Here is a 23,587-nt window from a genome sequence, read left to right on the forward strand (position 1 = left end):
GTCTTTCATTCTCGGTATGAAGACCTCATTGAAGATCAACATAGAGGGTAGAATGAATTAAACTTCATTTTCTATTTTGTCAATTGCCTCTAAAGAAAATCTGTGGGATCTTGAAAGTATTTAAATAATTACCTCTTATTCTTATATTATTCATTCAGGCAGTCATACATCCAGTCATTCAACAAACACCCAGTAAGTATCCCAGGCACAATACTATGTTCTATAGATTAAAAGAAAATGTATGATATGAGACCCTTTCCTTCAAGAGGCTCACAGTCTACTCATCCATGAAAAAGTAAAAATTAATGGTAGACTAGGGTAGGAGTATAGTCCTTTGTCCTTGGGTTGATTAAAATTTCCCTCTGGAACTGAAAATTAAGGATATCTTTTCATATATCCAATAGGCATTTACTTATTTCCAACAAGGTGCTATAAACTTGGTATGTAGAAAGAAGTAAAGATATGGAGAAGAAAGTCCTCTAGAACTGTGTTATATAGTTGGAGATAAATAATGAACTCAGAAAGTAAAAAATAAGGCATTCTATATTGTGATAGTGACTGAAAATAGATGTTATAATGGAAAGGAATGATATTTACTGAACACATATTATGTGCAAAGTACTTTATATTTATAATTTAGTGGCATATAGTTTCAAATGAACACATGTGATTACAATTAGAAATTTATATTGGAAATTTATACAAAGGAAAATAGAAACAATAGTTCAAAAAATACCTGTATGCCCACTAATTAGATTCAATAGGTATTCATATTTTAGAATATTTTACATGCATGCATATGTATGCAGGTGTGTGTTATATATACATATGTATCTACCTATCTATAGTATGTATTATGTATATATATACATATCTACCTGTCTATAGTATTTATCTATGTATCTACTTGTAAAAAGTATCTTGTTGTCCAAGGCTCTGTGCCAAGGATTGGAGATGCAGCAGTGACCCAAACATAACTTGTTTTTGCATTTATAAAGCTTAGATTGTTAAGGATATAAATAAAATAACAATTAACTTTTATACACAATTATGTAGTCAATTATTAAATTAAAATGATGCTAAACATTTTTAATTAGAAATATTGATACTTTTTGCTGGATCATATCACAGTAAAATTTAAACATAATATTTCTAACTTTCTACATCTTCAAAAATAAAGACGTTAGTCACATGATAAAAATATCGTCACATAAAATGAAATCAGTAGTAATTTCAAAATATCATCTATTGTCCAGATTATTTTTAAACTTTGTTCAGTTGCCCCAAAATGTATTTTACAGCTGGATGATTCTGAAGCAAAATCAAAAAGTCATATCAAAATACCTTATATGAATTATTTCTTTTATTTATATCATATTCCTTTTGGATGAGTGTTAATATCCCACTTACAGATAAGAAAATGAGGCCATGTAGTCCGAGGCAGAGCTAGGAATCAAATGCTAGTCTGTAACACTAAATAGAGCCTTCTGTCTTTGTCCAGCTAGGACAAAGGGAAGGCTATATGGAAGCAATGAGATTTGACATAGGCTATCCAGGATGACTTAGTTTATCATGGATAGACATTAGGAAAAATGCTTATTGAGAAAGTGGACTGGTATGAAGGGAAGTGGAGTTTGTAGAGATAAACAATCCAACAAGTTTTACTGGGGTGAAAGTTTCTTGTGAAGGATTTTTATAAGTTTAGAACATTTTTTTGGTGCCAGATTTAGAAGTTCAAGTATTTGGTTTTTACTTCATAAGCCTGGGGAGTAATTATTGTTTCTTTTTTAGCAACAGAGTGGTGCGATATAAATAATGAAGACTATATTGGAGCAGGAAAATCCTCCTAGTAGGAAGCATCATTAAGAGGATATTAAAATAGTCCAGTTATAGAAGTGTAAGAGTTTGTTCTAGAGTGGCCTATGTATGAAGGGAAGAAAGAAATCAAAAGGAGAGACAACCTGAAGAAACTTTCCAATCATGCATTAAGCAAGTGGCCACCAAACAATCCTACATTCAGGGTTATCCATCAAGGGCTGGGGACATACTGGTGAATAAGACACAACCAGTCTTTACTCATCTACATTGTGCAAAGGAAATCAACATTAAAAGTGTTTTATTACTTATATACCATAAGCACCCAATGGTGAATTGTAGGGTGTTATGAATGGTCTAGTCTTGCTGGAGTGGTTAAAACTTCTCTAAACAAGTGATGCCTTGAGCTGAGCTCTGACAACATGTAATGACCAACTGTAACTGGATGTTATATTTGATGGCAAAAGAGAGAAACGAAAGTGAACCTGTGCTATCAGCAGAAAGACAAGGAAATAAAGTGAAGAAAGATGATGTTATGGTTAGGCTTTGTGTCCCCACCCAAATCTCATATTGAATTGTCATCCTCATAATCCCCATGTGTCAAGAGAGAAACCAGGTGGAGGTAATTGAATCATGAGGGTGGTTTCCCCCATGCTGTTCTCATGATAGTGAGTTCTCACAAGATCTGATGGTTTTATAAGAGGCTCATCACCCTTTGCTTGGCACTCATTCCTTCCTGCTGCTTTGTGAATAAGTTGTCTTGCTTCCCCTTCACCTTCTGCCATGATTGCACATTTCCTGAGGCCTCTCCAGCTGTGCTGAACTGTGAGTCGATTAAACCTCTTTCCTTTATAAATTACCCAGTCTCAGGCAGTTCTTTATAGTGGTATGAAAATGGACTAATGTAGATGATATGCTCAATTTCAAACATGCCTGATTAATGTCTCACTAAGACTCACTAAGTCTCACTAAGACAAACTAAGATTCATTAAGACAAAAAAAGATCAAGAGTCAGTGGTAAATGTAGAACTGAAGTTAGGGAATGATAATTTCTTATGCATGACTTTAATCAGTCATTCTCTAATGAACAGTTTAAAATTCTCCAAAGACATAATTTCCCAAAAACTTTTAATTATTACAAATCAACAATAGAAAATAAATCGAGATTTCAACTCCTAATCTGAGAAATCCAAGGTGAACTTTGGGCAGTGCAATGTTCAAGGCAGCGAGCACAGCCTAGAACACAGTGAACATTTCTCTTTTTTCCTCAAAGTTTCCACCTGACATTTCAGGTTACCACCCCTGGATCCTATTGGAGTTGATGCAGGTACATCTGTCAACCTTAAATCACCTGAAATATGAAATGTCTCTATACCTTACATTAACACTATAACATTGTATCCTTTAAACTATTTGAAGGGTTGCAAAAATGGTTCACCCTCTGCCATTACCCACTTAGATATTTACAACAATGAATATTATTTTCCTCAAGAAACAAACTTTAGTTAAGATGCTGAAGATATCCAAATCAAGAGATTTTATATACTATTATATTATCTCATATTATATTATCTAATCCCATATCGCTAATATTATATAATAAATAATTTTAGTCCATTGAAAGTAGGCATATTATCTTTCCTCACTTTATTTTCTTGTCTTGCTGCTAATGATAGCACCAGTCCCTCTCTTCAGTACTTAAGGTGCACCAAATATTCCTACCCACTTTTACCAGTCTTACTCAGAGTTTGGTCTTTTCTCACCTTCTTTCTTATAATTGCTCTCGTCTACCTCTCTTGCTTTCAGGAAAGTAAGACTCCCGAGTCTATACTTCAAGTATGTAACTAGCTTCAGAGATCAATGACCTGTGGTTTTAGCTTACTAGGTATTGCTACTATGTCTTTGTCCCAAACTGAGGTCATTATCCTCATCAATATATTGTAATACAAACTACACAAATTCAAACAAAACACACATATCAAATTTTGTTTTCCTTTGTTTTAAATTATCTCTAAAGCCCTTAGGTTATGATCTCCACTCCTCCGGGCTCTTTCTTATCCTATATTCTTCAAAAAAAAACTAGTCATTAAGATTTATGCAATCTATATCTGATGTATATCTTCAACCCAGCCCTTCCTCCCTGCCACTGGTTGAATTTCTTCAATTACCATTTTCTACCACACTAAGTTTTTTACTCCCTTTAACATACCTCCCCCCACAAACAACTTTCACATTTATTTTTGAATAATTTTTAAGCAAACGTAACTACAGAAATCACCTGTCTACTTGGCTTAAAGTATAACGTGGCCTTTACTAACTACAGAACAACACTCAAACTCCCCTAGATAGTACAAACAGAACTTCATAATTTGGTTACTACCACTGAACTGGACTGTCTGTGATTCTTGGAACATCCCATGCTGCTTTGTACCTCTGTGTCTTGTTGAACGTGGAATTCTCTCTGCCTGAGTTCCTATATGGTAAAACTCACTCCCCATGACCCCACCACCACACACATACACATTTACACACACCATATAGATATGAGTATTAGTAACTACATCATAATATGCTTTTTTAAAAAAGCATAATACACTTTTTTAAAGTACTGTTTTCATTTCAAGAACATCATTAAATCATACCAGGCAGAACTAGTTATGCTATTCGTCATAAGGAAAACAGTTTAAGCAATGGTTAAGAGTGAAAACTTCAGAATCATCCTGCCCAGGGATGCATCCAAACTCTGTCATTTACCAAATGTGTGATTATGGACCCATTGTCCATACTTTAGTTTCTTCCTCTGTGAAATAAAGATGATAACATCAGCACCTTTTCATAAAGCTTTGTAAAGATCAAAGGAACCTGGTGTGGTACCAGATAATGATCAATGTAAATGTTGACATTATTGTTGCCCTATGTTTGGCATTACCATGATAGGTTTGACAATTAGTCTTTTTTATTATGTAGTTCTTGATACCCATATCTATAATAGTTCCCTGCTAGAATATAACTCAATGAAGATAAGCACCATATCTTATTCATTTTCATAGACTGTTTAACTCAGTATTGTGAATGCTAAATCAGGACTAGGAAATGTGACAGATGACATCTGCTTGGCTCCAACAAGTTGACCTCAGGGAAACCATCCTCCTCCCCAGCCATCAAGTCAGCCTGTCCCTATGTAACATATTAACCTAATTCTCCTAAAATATTACCTCTAGTTTCACCCAAAGCAGCCAAACTGCCCATGAGTTTCTCTGTCTTGAGTGAAGGATAGAATTTTGGAAGCCTTGGACTATCCATTGTGTTGTTGGCGATAAGAAGATAGAAAGTTTAATTCAGAAATTAAAGGGATAGGAGAATTGTAGCTAATTAATCTTATTTATTTGATACTTCCTTATAGAAATTATTTTTAAAGTGTTTTGCTCGTCTTTGGTTTCATCACCTTTATATGGTAACATTCCCAATGGTAGGACACCAGTAGAACAACCATTTCTATGCATGTGAGATGTCACACAAATATTTTCGCAACATACTATTTCTTGAGTTAACATTGGGACATGCCTCTTAGAGGTGTGGAAGCTGATTTAAACAACTTACTTAGCATACCAAGGAGCCTAACATAAGTGTCCATAATAAAGCATATTATTCCTCATTCTCATTGCTGTATTCAATTAGGCAGCAAATCTAACTTAAAGATAAGTAACTTAACAGAAAGGTAAATATTACGGTAGAGAAGAGCCTGGTCCCATTTTACATAGAACACAGGGTATCCAAAGATGTAGTTGAAACTTACTCCAATACAGTTAGTATTGTTCAACATTCCTTAATGCTGATTCACTTGAGTTCAATAAGCTTAATAAATTTGTTTCAACTTTCTATCTACAGTATAGTTTAAAATTAGAAAAAAGAAAATGTTCACATCATATTAGGAACAATGGACATAAATACAAGTCTACTATCAGATAGAATGCAAAATTATTATGATTAAACCACAAAGTACTATAAGATATATGTCTATATTAACTTTTGTATGTATAAAATGCTTCTGAAGGAGTACACAAGAAAGCATGATGGTGATTATCTGGGAAGAGCCAACAGAGTGGTGGGAAATAGGGTGAGAGGGAAACTTGTCTTTTACTGTTTGCCTTTTTATATTTTTTCAAAAAGAAAAAGCAAATTATTTCCATAGGACTGTGCAGGAAAGGCAAGTGTGTTCTGAAGAGGAATTGGGAAGGCTTCTTGGTAGTGCACTGACGTGAGCTTTTCCTCTTGGAGAGGTGCCACATCCTAGCTGACCGACATATTTTGTGATCCTATGGAATCCTGTAGCTGTAAACTAAGCCATAGGGATTTTTGAGTATCTTAAGCCAGTATGTGTCTGAGTTGTAGCTAGTAGGTTAAATTGTGTAAAGAATTACATGGCCTGAATCTCATAACCTTCACATTAATACAGAAACATGAAACTGAAATAAAGACTCCCGAAGTTCGCTTGATTGTTAGCTAAGGAAGAACAAACATTTCATAACTACACCATGGTGAATCTGTGCTGTTTGCATTTTAGGCAGTAGAAGATGTCAGTTCTGTCATCTGCCTGAATCTATCCAAGTTATCACTTAAACAATTAGATCAATATCACTTTTATCTAGGACTCTGAAGGGTAGAGTGAAGAAGTGTCTGAGTCACAACAGAAAAGTAAAAATCTTAGCAATTTTTACTATAGGCTAACTTACAAGAATAAAAATGTTCATTCTCTTAGAGCTATCTGGTAAAACTCTGTAATTTGTTTTTCCTATTGCCCTATTGCTCTTTTAACAATCCAATATGAAATTCCATCCTTTCCAAGATGAACAGGGGAGGTGGGAGATTTTCCCTCCCATATTCAAAATCTCATCTTTCCTGTGCCCTTTTCATTGAGAGCTGCTGTGTAAAAGCCTCTTGGATTGTTTTATTTGAATAAAATATATTCTTGGGGGAGATGTGAAAAAGAATGTTTTCTATAGCATTGGTTTGCTGGCTGCTTTATATGGGCATTTGATATTAAGCAATATGGAAACCTTATGTTATTACACTAGGAAAGGAATCTAATGTGAAGGATACGTTGGGATGAGAATAAAAATGACCAATAACTTATTCATCTTGTACTATTGTGTTACCTTGAGGATAGTATTCATGGTTCCAGCCCTAACAGTATTGCCTGTGGACATGAAACACAAGCCAGTGCAGTTTATTTCAATGCATAAATAGGATTTGTTTTTTGTACAGTGAAAAAAAATTCTACCCTGGGGTAATTGATATATTCATGTTATTTTTATTGTCAGTGAAGTAAGATTTTACCATGTTGTTACTGACTGCAAATCCCCTGAAGATGACTTTTCCGCAGGCAAAATAATGTCCTCTTAGTGACCTAGATTTGCATTTTCTGGATTTCTGGAGGACACTTGCTTTAATGCCAAAGAACCAAGTAATTCTTTGCATTCCTTGAAAATATTAAGTTTTTCAAAGGCTAGCTTAGACTTCTGTGGATCATACTTAGTTTATGTCTCTTATCCACTTTGGTATTTAATATTTTGCTCATGTAAAAGAAACCTCCCCAGAAGTAACTAGCTCATGTGCTTAAGCAGGGTATCGCAATCTTGATGTTACTGCCATTCAGGACTAGAAAATGTTTGTCATAGGAGCTGTTCTATGCAATGTAGCATGTTTAGCAGCATCCCAGGCCTTTACCCACTAGATGCCAGTAGCTCCCCACTCTGCTCCAGTTGTGACAACAAAAAATGTCTCCATGCATTGCCAAATGTCTGCTGGAGAGCAAAATCACCTGTAGCTTAGAACCAGTGGGTTAAGTGTAAAAGGGGCACTTGATATATACATAATGCCATGTGAATCTTCGTGAAGAAGTAAACTTTTACCAGGAAAATAACTTGTTAAACAACTCATTCCCATTTTCTGTAACATTTGCAAGGCATAATGAATAATGCATAGATTACCAAATACAAAATCATTAATTCACATGTTTTGAATTACCTCATTTTGTTATTCTGCCTAGAAAGTTCCCAAATAGCGTGACGTCTCTGCTTGAAGTATTTATTTATTTTTATTTTTTTTTAATGTGATGCCTGTGTGAAAATGTTTTCAAACCCTGACCATGGCAGGGACTGTAGAAAAGCTAAGAGATTTGGAAACACATTCTGTAGTTCTCTCCTTGGAGTCTGGCCTTGTGTATTTTCTTTAGATATGGTACCTCTAAGCCTCAGATGCAATAGTAGCCTCTCCTGTCATGGTTTAAACAGGGTGTATATTTGGACTTGAGAAGAGTTTATTTCAGAATATTAGAATTAGGAGATCAAGACGGTATGCCGAGTCCGTTCTTCCCGGAACATTTTCAGTTCTAAATGACTCTCTGAGTTGAGTGGCAGTATTGGAATTTGCTGGGAAGTATGAAATGTAATTCTTGTTTGATGGATAGGATTAGAGCAGATAGAACAAAAATGCATTAAATTTTCCCCCAAGGGTTCCTTTTGCTAGTATCAGTTTACTTGGCTGCTTTCTTTATGTTTCTGTTCTCTGTTTTCCCCATAGAATTTCCTGTAAACTTTGCCTGTCAATCCAATCTTTATTGCTTTCATTTTTAATACTCCAATTGGCGCATTTTACAAAATAGACCAGCCACGCTAAAATGTGACGTGTGGTTTGCTTTGTCTGTACAAGAGGCTGAACCTGGATTTCTACCAGAAGTTAAACCACTGCACGGCGTATGAGGAGGGCTGTTTGTTGAGTGGCCTTGGATGCCTCACATGTCATTATGAGCCTCAAATACTGTTCAGTGCCTCACAAATAAGATCGTCAAAGAGAAGACCTAGAAGAATTTTCAAATGCAAACCATGATTTTCATAGAAAAGGACTGTTTTGTTTTGTGTTTTCTAGTTTCTAATGCCCCTGCATGCTTAGAAAGTAGGTACATTATTTAAGCTTCCTCTTAGCATTTAATATGTGATGTTGGACCATCTTCTCCGGGCTGTCATTCCTCAGCTTCCTATCTCTTTCAGGTACCCTTCTCCTATGATCCCGCCACCATGGCATTGCCCTTCCTGTATGGTAATCACTGCTGAATTCCACAAGCTGCTCTGCATTTATTCATTCATTGAACGTACAGTTATCAAGTATCTGCTATCTCCCAGGCTCTGTTCTAGGCAACAATACTGATATACACTCAGCCCCCTTGGACCTGACATTCTAGAATGAGAAATAGCCAATACATTGTATTTGTCAGTTCAGGCTGCCATAACAAAGTGGCTTGATTGATTTGGTGGCTTAAACAACAAAAATTTATCTTTCCTCAGTTCTGAATGGTAGAAATTCAAGATCAATGTACCTGATTCTGGTAAGGGCTCTCTTCCCCTGGATTGTAGATGGCTGCCATCTTTTTTGTTTACTTGTTTGTTTGTTTTTTGAGAAAAGGTCTCACTCTTGTCCAGGCTGGAGTGCGATAGCACAATCACGGCTCACTGCAGCTTCGATCTTCTGAACTTAAATTATCTTCCCACTTCACCTCCCAAGTAGAAGGGAATACAGACATGCACCACCATGCCCAGCTAATTTTTGTATTTTTGTAGAGATGGGGTCTCACCATGTTGCTCAGACTGGTCTCAAACTCCTGGGGCTTGTTATGTCCTTACATGGCCTTTCCTCAATGTGTGCGTGTGAGAGAGCCTGAGTGAGCTGTCTGATATATCTTCTTAAAAGAACACTAATCCTATTTCACTAAGGCCCCACCCTTATCTTCTCATTTAACCCCAATTACTTCCTTAGACACCCCATCTTCAAATACAGCCACAGAAGGAGTTAGAGCTTCAGTATGTAAATTTAGGGGATCACAAACATTCAGTCCATAATATATAAAAAGAATTTTTTAAATTACCACTTCAGATAGTGATAAGAGAACTATACAAATAAATCAGGAGAAAGGGATAGAAAACAATTGGGGTAGACATGGCAGTTGCTAATTTAGCTATAATCCTCTCTGAAAAAGGAACAGTGGAATGAGACCAGAAATGTAAAAGAGGCAGCCTTATAAAACTTTGAAGAAGCGAGCATTTTAGGTAGAAAGAACTGCAAGTTCAGTGTAGAGATGACAGTGAGAATGATGAGATTACAGGACAGAAAGCAGTTTGGTTGAATCCTAGTCGGCTATGGAGAAAAGGTTAAGAAAACAATATCAGAGAAGTAGGCAATAGCTTGATTGTGCTAGCCAGTGCAAGAAGTGAACATTTGTTTTCATGGCAATGGAAAGTCTATGGAGAGCTTTAGGCTGATTAATACCTAAATATGGTACAATTTAAGTGACTAAATAAAGAAACTCAAAGGGATATTTTACAGTCTTACCCGTCTTTGTTAGATATAGTAAATGTTGAATAATTTTTTAAAATGAAAAGATGAATGTTTTCTTACATAAATTATCTTTTTTAAAAAGTCAGGTTTATTAGATATAATTTACATACAGTATATTCACTCTCTTTAGTGTACAGTTCTATGATTCTGACAAATACATACAATCATGTAACCACCACCACAATCAAGATGTAGAACAGTTATCTCCCCTCCTCAAAATCCCTCGTGCTCATTTGGAATCAACCCCTTCCTCCACCCCTCTATAGTTTTGCCTTTTCCCTAGTGTGATATAAATGAAATTACATAGTATATACCCCTTTGAGTGTGACTTCTTTCATTTAGCAAAATTTACTTGAGATTCCTCATGGTGAATATTTCAGTGTTATTTTCCTTTTATTGCTAAGTTGTGTTCCATTGTATGGATGTGCCACAATTTGATTATTAATTCAGAGGAAGGACATTTGTTTCCAGTTTGGGGCAAGCATGAATAGTCTCTATAAACATTTGGATTAAAGTTTTTCCATAAACAAAATTTTTATTTAATTTTGGTTAGTATGGAGAAATGGGACTACTGGGCCATAGGGAATGTGTATGTTTAGCTTTAAAAGAAACTGCAAAGCTGTTTTCCAAAATGGGTGTAATGTTTTGCTTTCCCAGTAACATTGAATGAGAATTCCACTTTCTCTGCATCCTTGTCAGCTGTTAGTATTGTCTTTAAAAACAAAAAAACTTTGCATTATCTCTTTTTGTCATTCTATCAGGTGTATAGTCAGTGGCTTCTTTTAAACATCACAACTATAAATTTATGGGTCTGGTGAGTATGGATAGTAAGAATGTAATGTATGATGGGATAATTTTTTCATCTACACTGTTTTTTTTTTTACCCAAAAGAGTATGATCTTATCAAATCATTGTTAAGGTTAAAGTACATTTAAGACTATAAGTAAATTTAAGACTATATCTTTGCTTGAAGACTTTTATACAAAATAAGCTTAAAGAATTTATTCCTTGAATCCTGACAACCTTGAATTCGAGTCCTCCCATATTTCATGGGAGTCTAGTGGGATGCTTTCTTAGAAAGGCAACTCATGAAAATCTCTATTTAAAATCTCAGTGACCCCTGAGATTGGATGAAATCTTTGTCTCACAAATTCCAAGCTCAGTCATACTATTAAAAAAAAATAAACCATACTAATTGAGTTTTGCTGAAAGTACAATAAAGTGAAAGAATTATACCGTTATTTCTCACATGCATTTTTCCAACCTATCCTCAAATCGCTGACATACTCCATCTCAGGCAACCTGATTTTGTCTGTTCTGTGGCTGGTCACTCTAGCCTTTCATTTACCAGTAAGACATGGGGGAAACACAATTTAAAATTCTGCTGAAGGATTTGAGCATTCGATAACTCATGGACTTGACAGTATAGTGTGGCAGAAATGGACATTTCGCTGATTTTTATATCCAAAAACTACCCTTTAATGGATCTCCAGAAGAATCATCCCTCCTCTGATTTGTGAATTCCTGATCTTGTAGCATTCTACAATTGTTCAGTGAAGGGCTCTGGAGTACTAGAACATTCAGTGTTTTCACAGAGTCTATAGGAGCGTATCATATAGTCTTCAGTGTCTCTGCCAGTGCCTTGACGTAATCCAGAAAGCATTCCTATTCCAACCTCAATTCAAATTGTCCTGTTGCTTCTCTTTTCATGGAGAAAGTATTTTCTGCATGAGGGCATGGACCTATGCCTAACACAAAATATCCATAACTTTCTAGGAACTAGTCTTTATTTCCTGACTGAAGACACAGATGCAGTTCCTGTATTTGTAACATCAGTCACTTTTGTAAAGCTTGGTGCTTTCATTTTGACTTTCTTTCAAAGCCTTTTAAACAACACTCAGCTTTTCTCCTCCTGCTGGTTGGAGACAGTATTCAACTTACCTGGCATAAGGAAGATTTTGTGCAGCTAATTTCATAAGATGACTCCGAGTCATTTCATTCAGAGCTACTTATTTCTCTTAGTGGATTCAAATAATGTAAATCTGGACATTCCTGTTAATGGTTGGTGGAAAAACATGCGGGTGGAAATATGTCTTTCCCATAGGTACTTGAGAGCATTTGAGTAGAGGCCAGGCATGTAGCAACTTCGTGAATCTTCTTTTTTTGTTTTCTGTTTGCAGATTTTATTCTTCACCGTACAGTATTGCAACCAACCGCATGATTCCACAGACATCTATCACGCCATTCATTGCTGCTTCCCCTGTCTCCACATACCAGGTATGTCCGGTTTCCCTGCACCTTAGGAGATATCCTTCTTGCAGTAATACACTATTTAGAGGCAAAAAGGACACAGTAGAATGAAAAGAAAACATTTCTCATACACTTTAATCACATCTTAATGTAATAATACTCAAGTTATGAGTTAGTCTATACTTTCAAGAGCCTGTTTGCATCAAGTCACTGGATAATAAAATCCACTATGCGTTTCATTCTTCCTGCTGAGTTTTCATGATTATGCTACTTTCCCACCAACCTTAATACAGCTCTCTCACCACTGGGAAATTATTTTGTTTGTTGTCTGGTATTTTGGTTGTTCATGTTCCCTATTGTGTCTTTTCTAAAAGCACATTTCTAGCAATTCCTTCACTCACTCCAGGATATTTTGTCACTGTCATCTCATTTTGTCATGGTTGTCCTGGTAAAGCTACATAGATAGATGTTAAATTCTACTTCCCAAGAAACAGAAGAAATTATCAAAGTGGTAAAAAGTTGTTCCTATTCCCTGCTGTTATTTCATTCTCAGTTCCAGAGAGACCAAAAGAGACCTCAGGGGTTCTGCATGTTGAAATGCTGGAAAGTCTGAGACTCAATGTGTGTCATCAACTAGATATTATAGCCAGTTAATTCCAAGTACATAGGTGGATTAAAATAGTCACATTTCTCCCTCAAACAATACTCCTTATTTTATTCCTCTGAGTTATTATGTATGTGATATTAATCTCCTCTCTACCTAATATTGTTCTTCAAACAGTTCTTCCAATTCTAATTAGAAAACGCCTATATATATATGCTGCATGTAGAAAGTGTCTAGTGTCATTTCTTAAAAGTTTGGAGGGAGAAAGAGAGAATGCAAGCATGTGTATGCATGTGCTTCTTGAATTTTGCAGCTGGTGGGGGTGGATGTTATATAATGGGTAAAACTGTAATGCTGCTGACTGCTACTAATTCAGTGAAGTTTTGCCTTGTTCAGTCACTATATACTTCATTTCAGGATATCCCAGCTGTCATAGAATCAAACTTAAGACTATGTGCACTTTTCCTTAACTGATTTCCCCTGAAGCAGATCATTTTCTTTCTTTTTCTGCACTCAGATTCTTGAAACATATCCGTGGGCAAATGGAATAGATTTTTCATTTGAATTACATTAGAGGGTCTCTGAATGGCTGATTTCTTAATTGCCTTTCCTTGGGACCCATGAGGCTATGTGCAGGTGCTGTTCAGTTTTTGTTCTTCCTGCAGGCCTGCCTGGTTGTAATGTGCGTGTGTGTGTGTGTGTGTGTTTCCTTTTTTTTTTTTTTTTTTTCTGATCGTGGCCTCTGTTCCAGCCAAGACCACCCATTAAGCCACAGTGTAGAGCACTTTGTGACATGAATAAAATATTCACTGAAGAGTGGTTTTACTCGGGAGGGCTCATAAGTGGAATTTAACTTTAGCTCCCTTTTCTCAAAAGAAGAGATTACAGCAATGATCTATGTTGTTGATTCTCACCTTTCACCAGGTTTTTTCAGTCCAAAGTGTTTTGGCAATTCTGTGTGTGTGAGTATACAAAAAAAAAAAAAAATCTTCTGAGTTCTCCATGTGACATTCAGCTTATATGGGCTGACTTTTTCATTTGGCTGACACATGGTACATTTAAGAATAGTTGGCTGGCTGACATACTCATTTTTATTTGTTATACCAATTGCCAGGAGAGAAAATAATTACAAACGTGTTTAACTTGGGTTAAACTAAAATAATTGCCCCAAATTTTTGGTTTATCTCTTTAGCTCTTACCACAACTTTTACCACTTGGACATATTTCTAAAATGGGATCACTTGAGCATTTGAAGTTACAACAGATGACAGAAAAAGAGAAAGTCTTAGCAGTCAACTCTTGCTTCCTTCATTACTTGCCATGACATCCCTGAGAGCTGATCTTCAAATGGTCTCTGAGGCCTCCTAAAACTTTAGCCTTCAACATCAACCTCAAAATATGCTCCAAGACCCAGCCTGGGCCATGTGGGCACTGAAGTCAGCTCCATTGATATAGGAAGTTGCTTTACCTTTTACCTTGTTTCAGTGACCAATTTAATCAAGTCCAAGAATTACCTTTTTACCCTTGGTTTTGAGCACGAATTAACTGTAAAGTCAGGTGGACTCCACTTTCTTATGACCTAGTGTGACTCCACTGAACACAAGAACCAAGTTCTCTCTATGATTGCTTTGTGCTAATAAATGCTGTTTGATGCATAGGTCCAGAGTACTTCATGGATGCCTCATCCGCCATACGTTATGCAACCAACAGTAAGTGTTCTCAGTCACCTGAGGCTAATATTTCTATTATCCAAGTACAAGCTTTTGGAATGCATAGAAGCTTTGGGGTAAAGCTTTTGTTATATTATGTAACTCTTTCAGGCAGCCATATTCTCCAGATAAAAAGCTGTTCCTGAAATTCTACAAAAGCATGTACGATAGATAGCTAGAGGTCGACATAGACATAGAATTAGATAAAGAGAGAGGGTAAAAAAGCAAGAGAGTGAGAGAGAGAGAGAGTGCGTGGAAACTTTATTAGAGGAAATAGCAATCAACCATTCAAGCTGAGTCTACCATTTCTTATGCATGAGGAATTTCTGCTTTGTGTAGGAACTCAGAACTCTGGACAATTAAATTTATTCTACAAGGAAACTCTTTGTTTCCCTTCTCTTTCTGATATGCTTTTCTCTCTTTGGCCACAGTCTGATATGCTTCAGGGACAATTTGGAGTATCATAGACAAATTTTGGCTTGAAGTAATATATTTCACATATGAAGGTAGTTGTCTGCTAATAGATGAAGTTATATAGATAGATGGCAAGGTGTGTAAATATTTTCATGTTAATTAACTATAGCAGTTCTCTTTTTCTTTAGTGGAAATTTTCTCTCTGCAAAATATTCAAACTCTATTTTCTACTCGCTAGATTTCCCATTTTATGGCACGATATTACATCAATTCCAAGTGAAAAGCATGACATAGTACATTAGAATCTAGACTGAAGGCTAATGATTGCATTTATCTTTGCCTAGGTCTTCCAGGTTTTTTAGCTCTATAGAAGTGTGAGATAGAGATTTCAAAAGCAACACACTCATGAGAGTGTGAGGCAGGAGAAAGAGCCCTAGACTGGAAGCTGTGTGACAAGGTCTCTGGTAAATCTTCTGGGTATGCTCTCTGTGCATTTGTTTCCTTTTCTGACACTATATACCTTATAGTGCTTTTGTGAGGATCAAATGAGAGATCATATATAAAGACAATGTAAAAAAGTATACATGCTGTGCAGTATTATTATCATTGTCCTCATTATTATTGCACATGTTCATTATACAAGGAAGAAGCAGTGCTAAATTTTAACCCCTTTAGAAGATAAATGTAAATAAGTTAGTATATAGTAAAGACCAGGGAGCTAAACACACAGGCATTCATTTCCTGGACTCAAAAAATTAGAAAATCTGGCTTTCATATTTGAGCTGTGTCCATTTTATTTTTTTTAAATAAGGAACTTTTCATGTTGCTCCAAACATATTGATAGTTTTTTATTTAAAGAATAAAATATATGTAGTTTACCACAGCAGAACTTTGTAGCATATTTTGCTAAGCCCTTTATTTACCGTTATTTATACACCTTGAGGGCTTTCTGAGTTCATCTAGTCTATGTTCTATAAATTATACCAATATGCAACAAATCCAGGCTACACTTTTCTGTCCAAGTCATAAGGTAAAATTCAGTATGTGCTGCCAAAGCAATACATAGGATAGCAAAGACTAAGCCAAGAGAGGAGAAGGAAAGAAGTTCTGCCAAGTTCTCAAGAGGAGACTTTCTGGAAGGAAACAACCACCTTCTAAAAAATGTGTTCATCCATAAAGCACTAATGCTAACTTAGCCCTCTTATTGAGTTTTAATATCATCTCTTTGTGGCCAAAATGAGTGCACATCTGGCAAAATCTGAGTATTTTACCAGATATCACACTATGTGAGATTCTTCAGTACTTCTAGATCTATTAGGGGCAGGGAAGATGGTTGTATGGAACTTTATTTCAGCTGTCACTCAGGACTTTTACAAAGTTTTTCAAACACCTCCTTTTGCACCCCAGTACAGCTTCAGCCTCGTGTTTGCATGTATTATTTCTGTGCGTGTATCATTAGTGTGTGTGTGCATGTGTGTGTACTTTAATTTGTCCCTTTAGATTTTCCTTGCTGTGGCTACTACTCAGAGCTGATATCATATCTCTTCCCATGACTAGATTATGCATTATGCTTGAGCTTAGGCCACTAGGTTTAAATGTAATGTTTATGGCTGGGGTGGATTCCTGGAAAAATAGAAGTGACTGGGCCACCCACTACTTTGCTATCTTTTAGATGGAGAAAAGGGCTAAACAGTGTCATGGAAACACAGAGTTTGTACCATCAATCATTGCCCTGTAATAATCTTGTTGGCTGTCCATATTACATAAGTAACTTTACCCAACTGGCTTTAATTTTATCATCAAAGTGAGGGTAAATCACCCTATGATACTAAAATATAAAAATATTTCAGCCATCTTAGACTACAAATCAAAAAACCTGAATCTGAGAAGAATTAATGAGGAACTTGACGATTAAGAGCATGGATTCTTGCTTGAGCTCATTAGGATAGGAAACCCTTCTTAGCAAGGGGGTACTGAGTTATTTAGGTAAACTTTCTGAGACAGTTTTCTCATGTGTAACATGAACATAATAATACATAAATAATTATCTTTTGTTCATTAAATTAAATAAGGCATTAAAGCTCTTAAAATAATTTCTGATAAAGAGCAAACACTCAATAATTATCTAATTATATTAGTAAACTTCTCGTTATGCTTTAAATTATCCCAATTTTATCAAATGAGTGCTGTTATAAGCAGAAAGTTGAAAATAAGCAACTTTGTTGAGAATCATCTACTTCTACCACATTCATAGTGCTAATTACCTTACTTTGCTAATGACTTTGGTGGAGAGAGACTCTGTGGCTATAAACAAGACAAATTGCTTACATTTGTACTTATTTCACTTACTTTCTAAAGATTCAACACCTAAAACTTAAAAAAAAAAAATGCCCATTGAGAATCTCATTTTTTCAGTAACTGGAGACTACTTTACAAATAAATTCAAGGTGTCAAAATCTATGTCTCAAATATATTGCCCATAATTCCAATTTGCTTACAAGTTTTCTTCTCTATCACATTTTCTCTTTCCTCACTTTATGATAATTTCATGCATGAGGTTTTATTGTACAGGAATATACCTCCCCTATCACCAAGCACATATACTGACTCCTGAGTTGAAGATGTATTGCCTAGGTTAGAAGCCCTTTGGGTTCTCTCTCAGGCTTGACTTGAAGGGCTCTAATTTCTCAATCTGGTTTGTATTTGAAAACAATGCTTCCTTAAAGTTCTAAAACACAGCACAATGTACTTGATCTCTTTGCTAGGGAGGATGAATGCGTAAACTGGAGGGGTAACAATTGGTAAGAGAGAAATGAAATGGCACAGAGAACGAAAGGGAACAGTAGAGGCATGAAAGAAGAACAGAAAACATAAGCATATCATTTCTACAGTTTACCATTTAAGTTTGTTTCTTTGGACATTTAATTTTCTAAGTAATGTGCTTATAGATTTAGAAACAAATACTGTGGGAAGAAAGGATAGACATCTCCTTGCATGGATTATAATTCTGGTGTTTTGGAAAGAAAAGAAATTTCTTTTATTGGACCCTGAGAACTTATTGGATCTCCTGGAAAGTTGTCACACCCCATGTAGGGAAGTAAGAGCATTTCTGTTTGCCTTTTGTTGTTCACCTGAACAGACTCTGAGAAGACAGCACTGTTAGACTAAATTAGGAATTCCCTTTTTGCTGAGAAGAAGTAAAAATGCTGACTTTGTCAGTGTAGTTGGTTATTTGTTTCTGCTTCTCAGCACAGACTGCATGCTGAAATCTCACCACTGCACTGACAGAATTTTAATAGTTGATGGATTGCACCAAATATCTACTCTATAGAGCAGTATGTTACATTGGAATGTCATATGAATGCACAATTGAAATTCCTGTGTTCCAATACCTTGGATATTTTGTTACGTCTGTATTACTGACAAGGAGAAAAGATGATAGTTTTCAAGAGGAAGCAATGTTCCACTTTCTTAAACTTTATTTAAGTTCATTTGAAGCATAAATCTTCTGTTCTTGATATGGTTAGTGTTATATCATCTGAAGGAGAAAGGTCAGTTTTCATTTTGACTTAATTACAAATTGGTTATCTAATTACAGTATTCTAAGAAATGCAGGATGCCCTTATTGAATCAATACATGATTTGTTGCCATGGCAACAAATGGCAGAAAAAGTTGCAAGCAAATAAAAAATTGTAATTGTTATGATTAATAAACCCTGATTTTTCAACTAAAGAGCAAATGTAAACTGCTTCTCTACAACCAGACTGTTTAAGAAACCCAGAATACTTAATTTAGTCATTCTTTGCCCTTAAACATGTAAGGCCTAAGGGCTAGTTTTAGAGTTTTGTCCTTCAAATTTGTAGGTGTGTGTTTTGAGAAGGCATTATCACCAAATTTGCCCTAATTACTGTAGAAAATAGTCCTGGCTTTGCTATTGTTAAATATAACTTCAAAATTTTACAGTAATTTTTTAAATATAATCTCAGGCGACTTTAGTAAAATAACTTTAAACAATGAAATGCAAAGCTTATAATTCAAAGGAAGTGTATAGAGTATAAAAGATTTTCCTCCTAGGAAATGGATGATCCCTCCATTCATCATTTCTATTCTCCAGAAATAAACCTTGTCAACAAAATCAGCTATTTCTATCCAGTCAATTTTATATGCATATGAAAGTATATATTTGCATGTGTGTAAATGTGTATTTTTAATATAGAAACAATATTATTCTACAAATATTGTATTATAATTTGCTTTATTTTTCCTCAATAATAAAATGATCTGGATGTCAATAAATGTGAGTCTCATATAGATATATATCAATTTTGATAATAGCTCCATTATCCACTATTGTATAAATGCAGCAAAAGGTGTAATTTCTTGAAAACTCAAGACTGTAATATTACACCCTAGTGAGAAAACATCTATCAGATAAGTTGCTGACACAAAAGATATTTACATTTTAAAATTTGATATATATTATTGTCAAACTGCATTTTAGATAGCAGTTTCTTTTTCTCCATAACCTCAATTAAAAGCAAGTGATCTCAAGTTTTAGACATTTTGTTAATGTGGTAAATGTCTCACTGATATTTTACTTTCATTTCTGAATCCTATGAGTTGAGTTGATTTTCACATGCTTATTGACTGGTTTTATTATCTTTATTTCTGAACTTCAAGTTGGTTTGCTTTGCTTAGTTTTCTTTTGAGGTATTGATCTTTTCTTATTTATAAAAGATCTTATTACAATTAGTAAGTTTACAGTGCCATAGATAGTTTAAATATTTTCTCAGTTTAAATTTTAATTGTATAGTATTTGCCATGCAGATTTTTGGTATTTATGTATTCAAATGTATCAGTCTTTCTTTTAGAACAAGGGTCAGCAAACTTTTTCTGTAAAAAGCCAAACAGTAAATATGTTCTGTTTTCTGAGCTATATGGTCTGTGTCACCCCTACTCAATTCTATGGTTTATTGTGAAAGCATCCATAGACAATACATAATTAATGGGTGTGGCTTGAGTTCCAATAAAACTTTATTTACAGAAATAGGTATGGCCACATTTGACCCACAGACTATATTTTGACAACCCCTGCTTTAGAGCATCTGTATTCCATGCAAAATACCTTAATTACTATAGATTTAAAATGCCATATGTTTTCTTACTGTGTTTATAGTAAATTTTGCTTAAAAATGTTGTGTCTTTTGAAGTTTCTTTTATAGCATGAGATGAGATTAAGATCCAAAGTTTCATGTTTATTTCCCCCAAATGTATAACCAATTACATAACACATTTTACCAAATAAGCCATCTATATTTCCTCCTCTGATATAAATTTTATGCCAATATTTATCACATAATGAAATATTTTTATCTTTGGGTCTGTTTCCAAACTCTATTCTGTCCTGCTTATCTATTTATTTTGACCATCACTGTATTTTGATTACTATAACTTACAATACCTTAATCAGGGGTGTCCAATATTTTGTCTTCCCTGGACCACAGTGGAAGAAAAATTGTCTTAGGCCACACATAAAATACACTAACATTAATGATACCTGTTGAGCTAAAAAATAAAATAAAATAAAACAAATCTTATAATATTTTAATTTGAGTGTGTGGGGTCACATTCAAAGCCGTTGTGGGCTGCATGTTGGGGAAGCTTGCCTTATAAACTGATAGGACATGTCCACAATTCTTTTTTTAATTGTTTCTAAAAAATTTTTCTAGCTCCTTTACATTTTCAGATGAACTTTAATGCATTGTATCAAGTTAAAAATGTACTAAAATTTCAAATTACATATTGACTTATGAGAAATTTAAGAATATGACATATTTACAACACCGAATTTTTCTATACAAGAAAAAGAACTTTTCATCTACCCAAGAATTATTTTATGTATTTTGGATCACTTAATAGAGTATCAGGTTTCCTCCATATATGTTCTAGACATTGTTTAATGTTTTCTTTGGCATCTTAGTGTTTTTATTATTATATGTCTTAGTTTTTTGCTGTGGCTATAACAAAATAACACAGACTGTAATTTATAAAGAAAATAAGTTTATATAGCTCACAATTCTGGAGGATGAAAAGTCCAAGAGCTTGACATAGGCAGCCAGTGAGGGCCATCTTGTTATGTCATAACATGGCAGAAGACATCACCTGGCAAGAAGGCAAAAACAAGAAAGCCAGGGAGAGCTTCCTTTTATAACAAAGCTATTCCCACAAATCTAATTCCATGGCAACATTAATCCATTCATGAGGACACAAAACTTATTTCTAATGTGTAAATTTTCTAACACATGAAATAAATGTTCTTCAGCATGGTAATTATAAATATTTAATATATTTCCTCATTGATCACTTTGCTGTATAAAAATGTACATACTAGTTTTATTCATTTAATCATTTAATTTAAAAAATCTATTGTTCAAAAGTATTGCTGAAATTTAGAATATATACATAAGTTAAAATATGCATATAAAATACCCATTTCCTCTTACCGAAAGATTACTGCAGTTAATATCTAATGTTATATGTTTCCAGATGTTTTTCTGTATTTATATCAATATCTACCAACTTATCTACATCTACCAACACACATGCACACAATATACCCTTTATATATATATCACATGTATGTGTATATACCATTTACCACAATGATATCAGTCAAATGATATCATATAATATGTGCTATTTTCAGTGAATATTTTCCATTTTTCTCAGTTGAGAAATTTTTTATCATCTCTAATCAAATTTTCCCAATTGAGTAAAAATGTTATTTATACTGGTTTACCCAATCCAGGAAGCAATCAGTGACCACATGTTATATTTGGTTATTGGGTCATTTAAGGCTCTTTTAATCTGGCAGTCTTTTTCCCCCTCCTGTTCGTGGTTAGCTGACCTACCAAGTATCCCACTATTGTGAAATATTTGGTTGATTCTTCATGATGCTGTTTATCCTTTTCTTCTATCTCATATATGAAACCATTTTTATAACCAGCTATCTTTCTGAATTCCTTCATTGTTTTCAATAGAATATTCAATTCATTCTCAGCTTTTCCAGGTCATCTAAAATAATATAATTTTGTACCTGATTTTAAATATTTATATTTCATAATTCATTTTCTGGCCAAATGGCTTTGGAATGTATCCTTTGACTTATTTCTTATCATAATGGAAATGCCACTATGAATTACTTTTTAATTCAGGTATAGATGTTGAACTTAAAGTTTTTTTTGAAACTATCGATATTATTTTCTTTTGCCAATTTTATTGTATTAATATATTGTAATTAATTGTATTATAATTTTTAATATTTCCCTAAGGTAGAATCATTCTGCCATCAACTCCATTTGGTTATGATATATCCCTCTTAAAAATATACTTCTGGATTATACTTGTTAATAGTTTATTATTTTGGCATCAGTTTTTATTAATAAAATTAGTAAGCCATTTTTGTCAGGTTTGAATATTCAATTAACAAAGCTTTCATAAAATTAATTTGGAATAATTCCTTTTTCTCTAGTTACAGAAAAATTTTAAGTAGCATTGAAAAAATCTCTTTTTGAAGATTATAAAATCTTCATACGCAAGACTATCTTAGTTTTGGGAAAGAGATGCATTTATTTTACCAAATCCAGTTTAAAAAATAATCTATTACTCCAGTCAGACATGTTCTCAGGAGACTAAAACTTTATAATCTATTTAAGAATTTGTTAAGATTGGCCCGGTGTGGTGACTCAAGACTAACCCCAGCACTTGGAGAGGCCAAGGCAGGCAGATTGCTTGAGCTCGGGAGTTTAAGACCAACTTGGGCAACATGGCAAAACCCTGTCTCTACAAAAAATACAAAAAATTAACCAGGCGTGGTGGTGCATGCCTTTAGTCCCAGCTACTTGGGAAGTTGAGGTGGGAGGATTGTTTGACGCTAGAAGCTCAAGGCTACAGTAAGCCAAGATCACACCACCATACTCCAGCCTGAGCAACAGAACAAGACTCTGTCTCAAAAAAAAAAAAAAAAAAAAGCATGTGTTAATACCATGTATGATCATGAAGAACTCTATCTGATTGTTGCATAGTTGATAGTCATGTTGTTGAATGATCAAATCAATTGGATTGTGAAATGCCATGGTCTTAACAAAATTAGCATTATCTTTTGCTCCATGACTAGTTGTTGATATTTAGATCATAGGTCATATAGTTCTTAAGTTAAACATAGTACAAGTAAAAATAATCAGTTGCCAACTGCCTAATAAGGAATTGTTAGGTATGGGCAAGTTGTAAATCAATAATTTGTAATTTTTAAGAATGTATAGAATTTTCAATGCCCTTCATTGTCATAAAACGTGAGGACTGTTTTCCTCACATGCTCACTTGATTCAGTCTTTCTTCCCCTTG

General features: G+C 34.6%; 1 protein-coding gene across 1 annotated transcript in view; it reads left to right on the top strand.

Annotated features, from left to right (window-relative positions):
- RBMS3 (RNA binding motif single stranded interacting protein 3) overlaps nt 1-23,587 on the top strand; it is a 546,693-nt gene that overhangs the window by 420,354 nt on the left and 102,752 nt on the right. The window contains exons 8-9 of the mRNA XM_030937919.1: nt 12,387-12,483; nt 14,719-14,769. Coding sequence (XP_030793779.1) covers nt 12,387-12,483; nt 14,719-14,769 — 148 coding nt within the window. The remainder of the gene's footprint in view (nt 1-12,386; nt 12,484-14,718; nt 14,770-23,587) is intronic.

Source organism: Rhinopithecus roxellana, chromosome 1 (assembly GCF_007565055.1).
Source record: "Rhinopithecus roxellana isolate Shanxi Qingling chromosome 1, ASM756505v1, whole genome shotgun sequence".
In the NCBI taxonomy this organism is placed as follows: Eukaryota; Metazoa; Chordata; class Mammalia; order Primates; family Cercopithecidae; genus Rhinopithecus; species Rhinopithecus roxellana.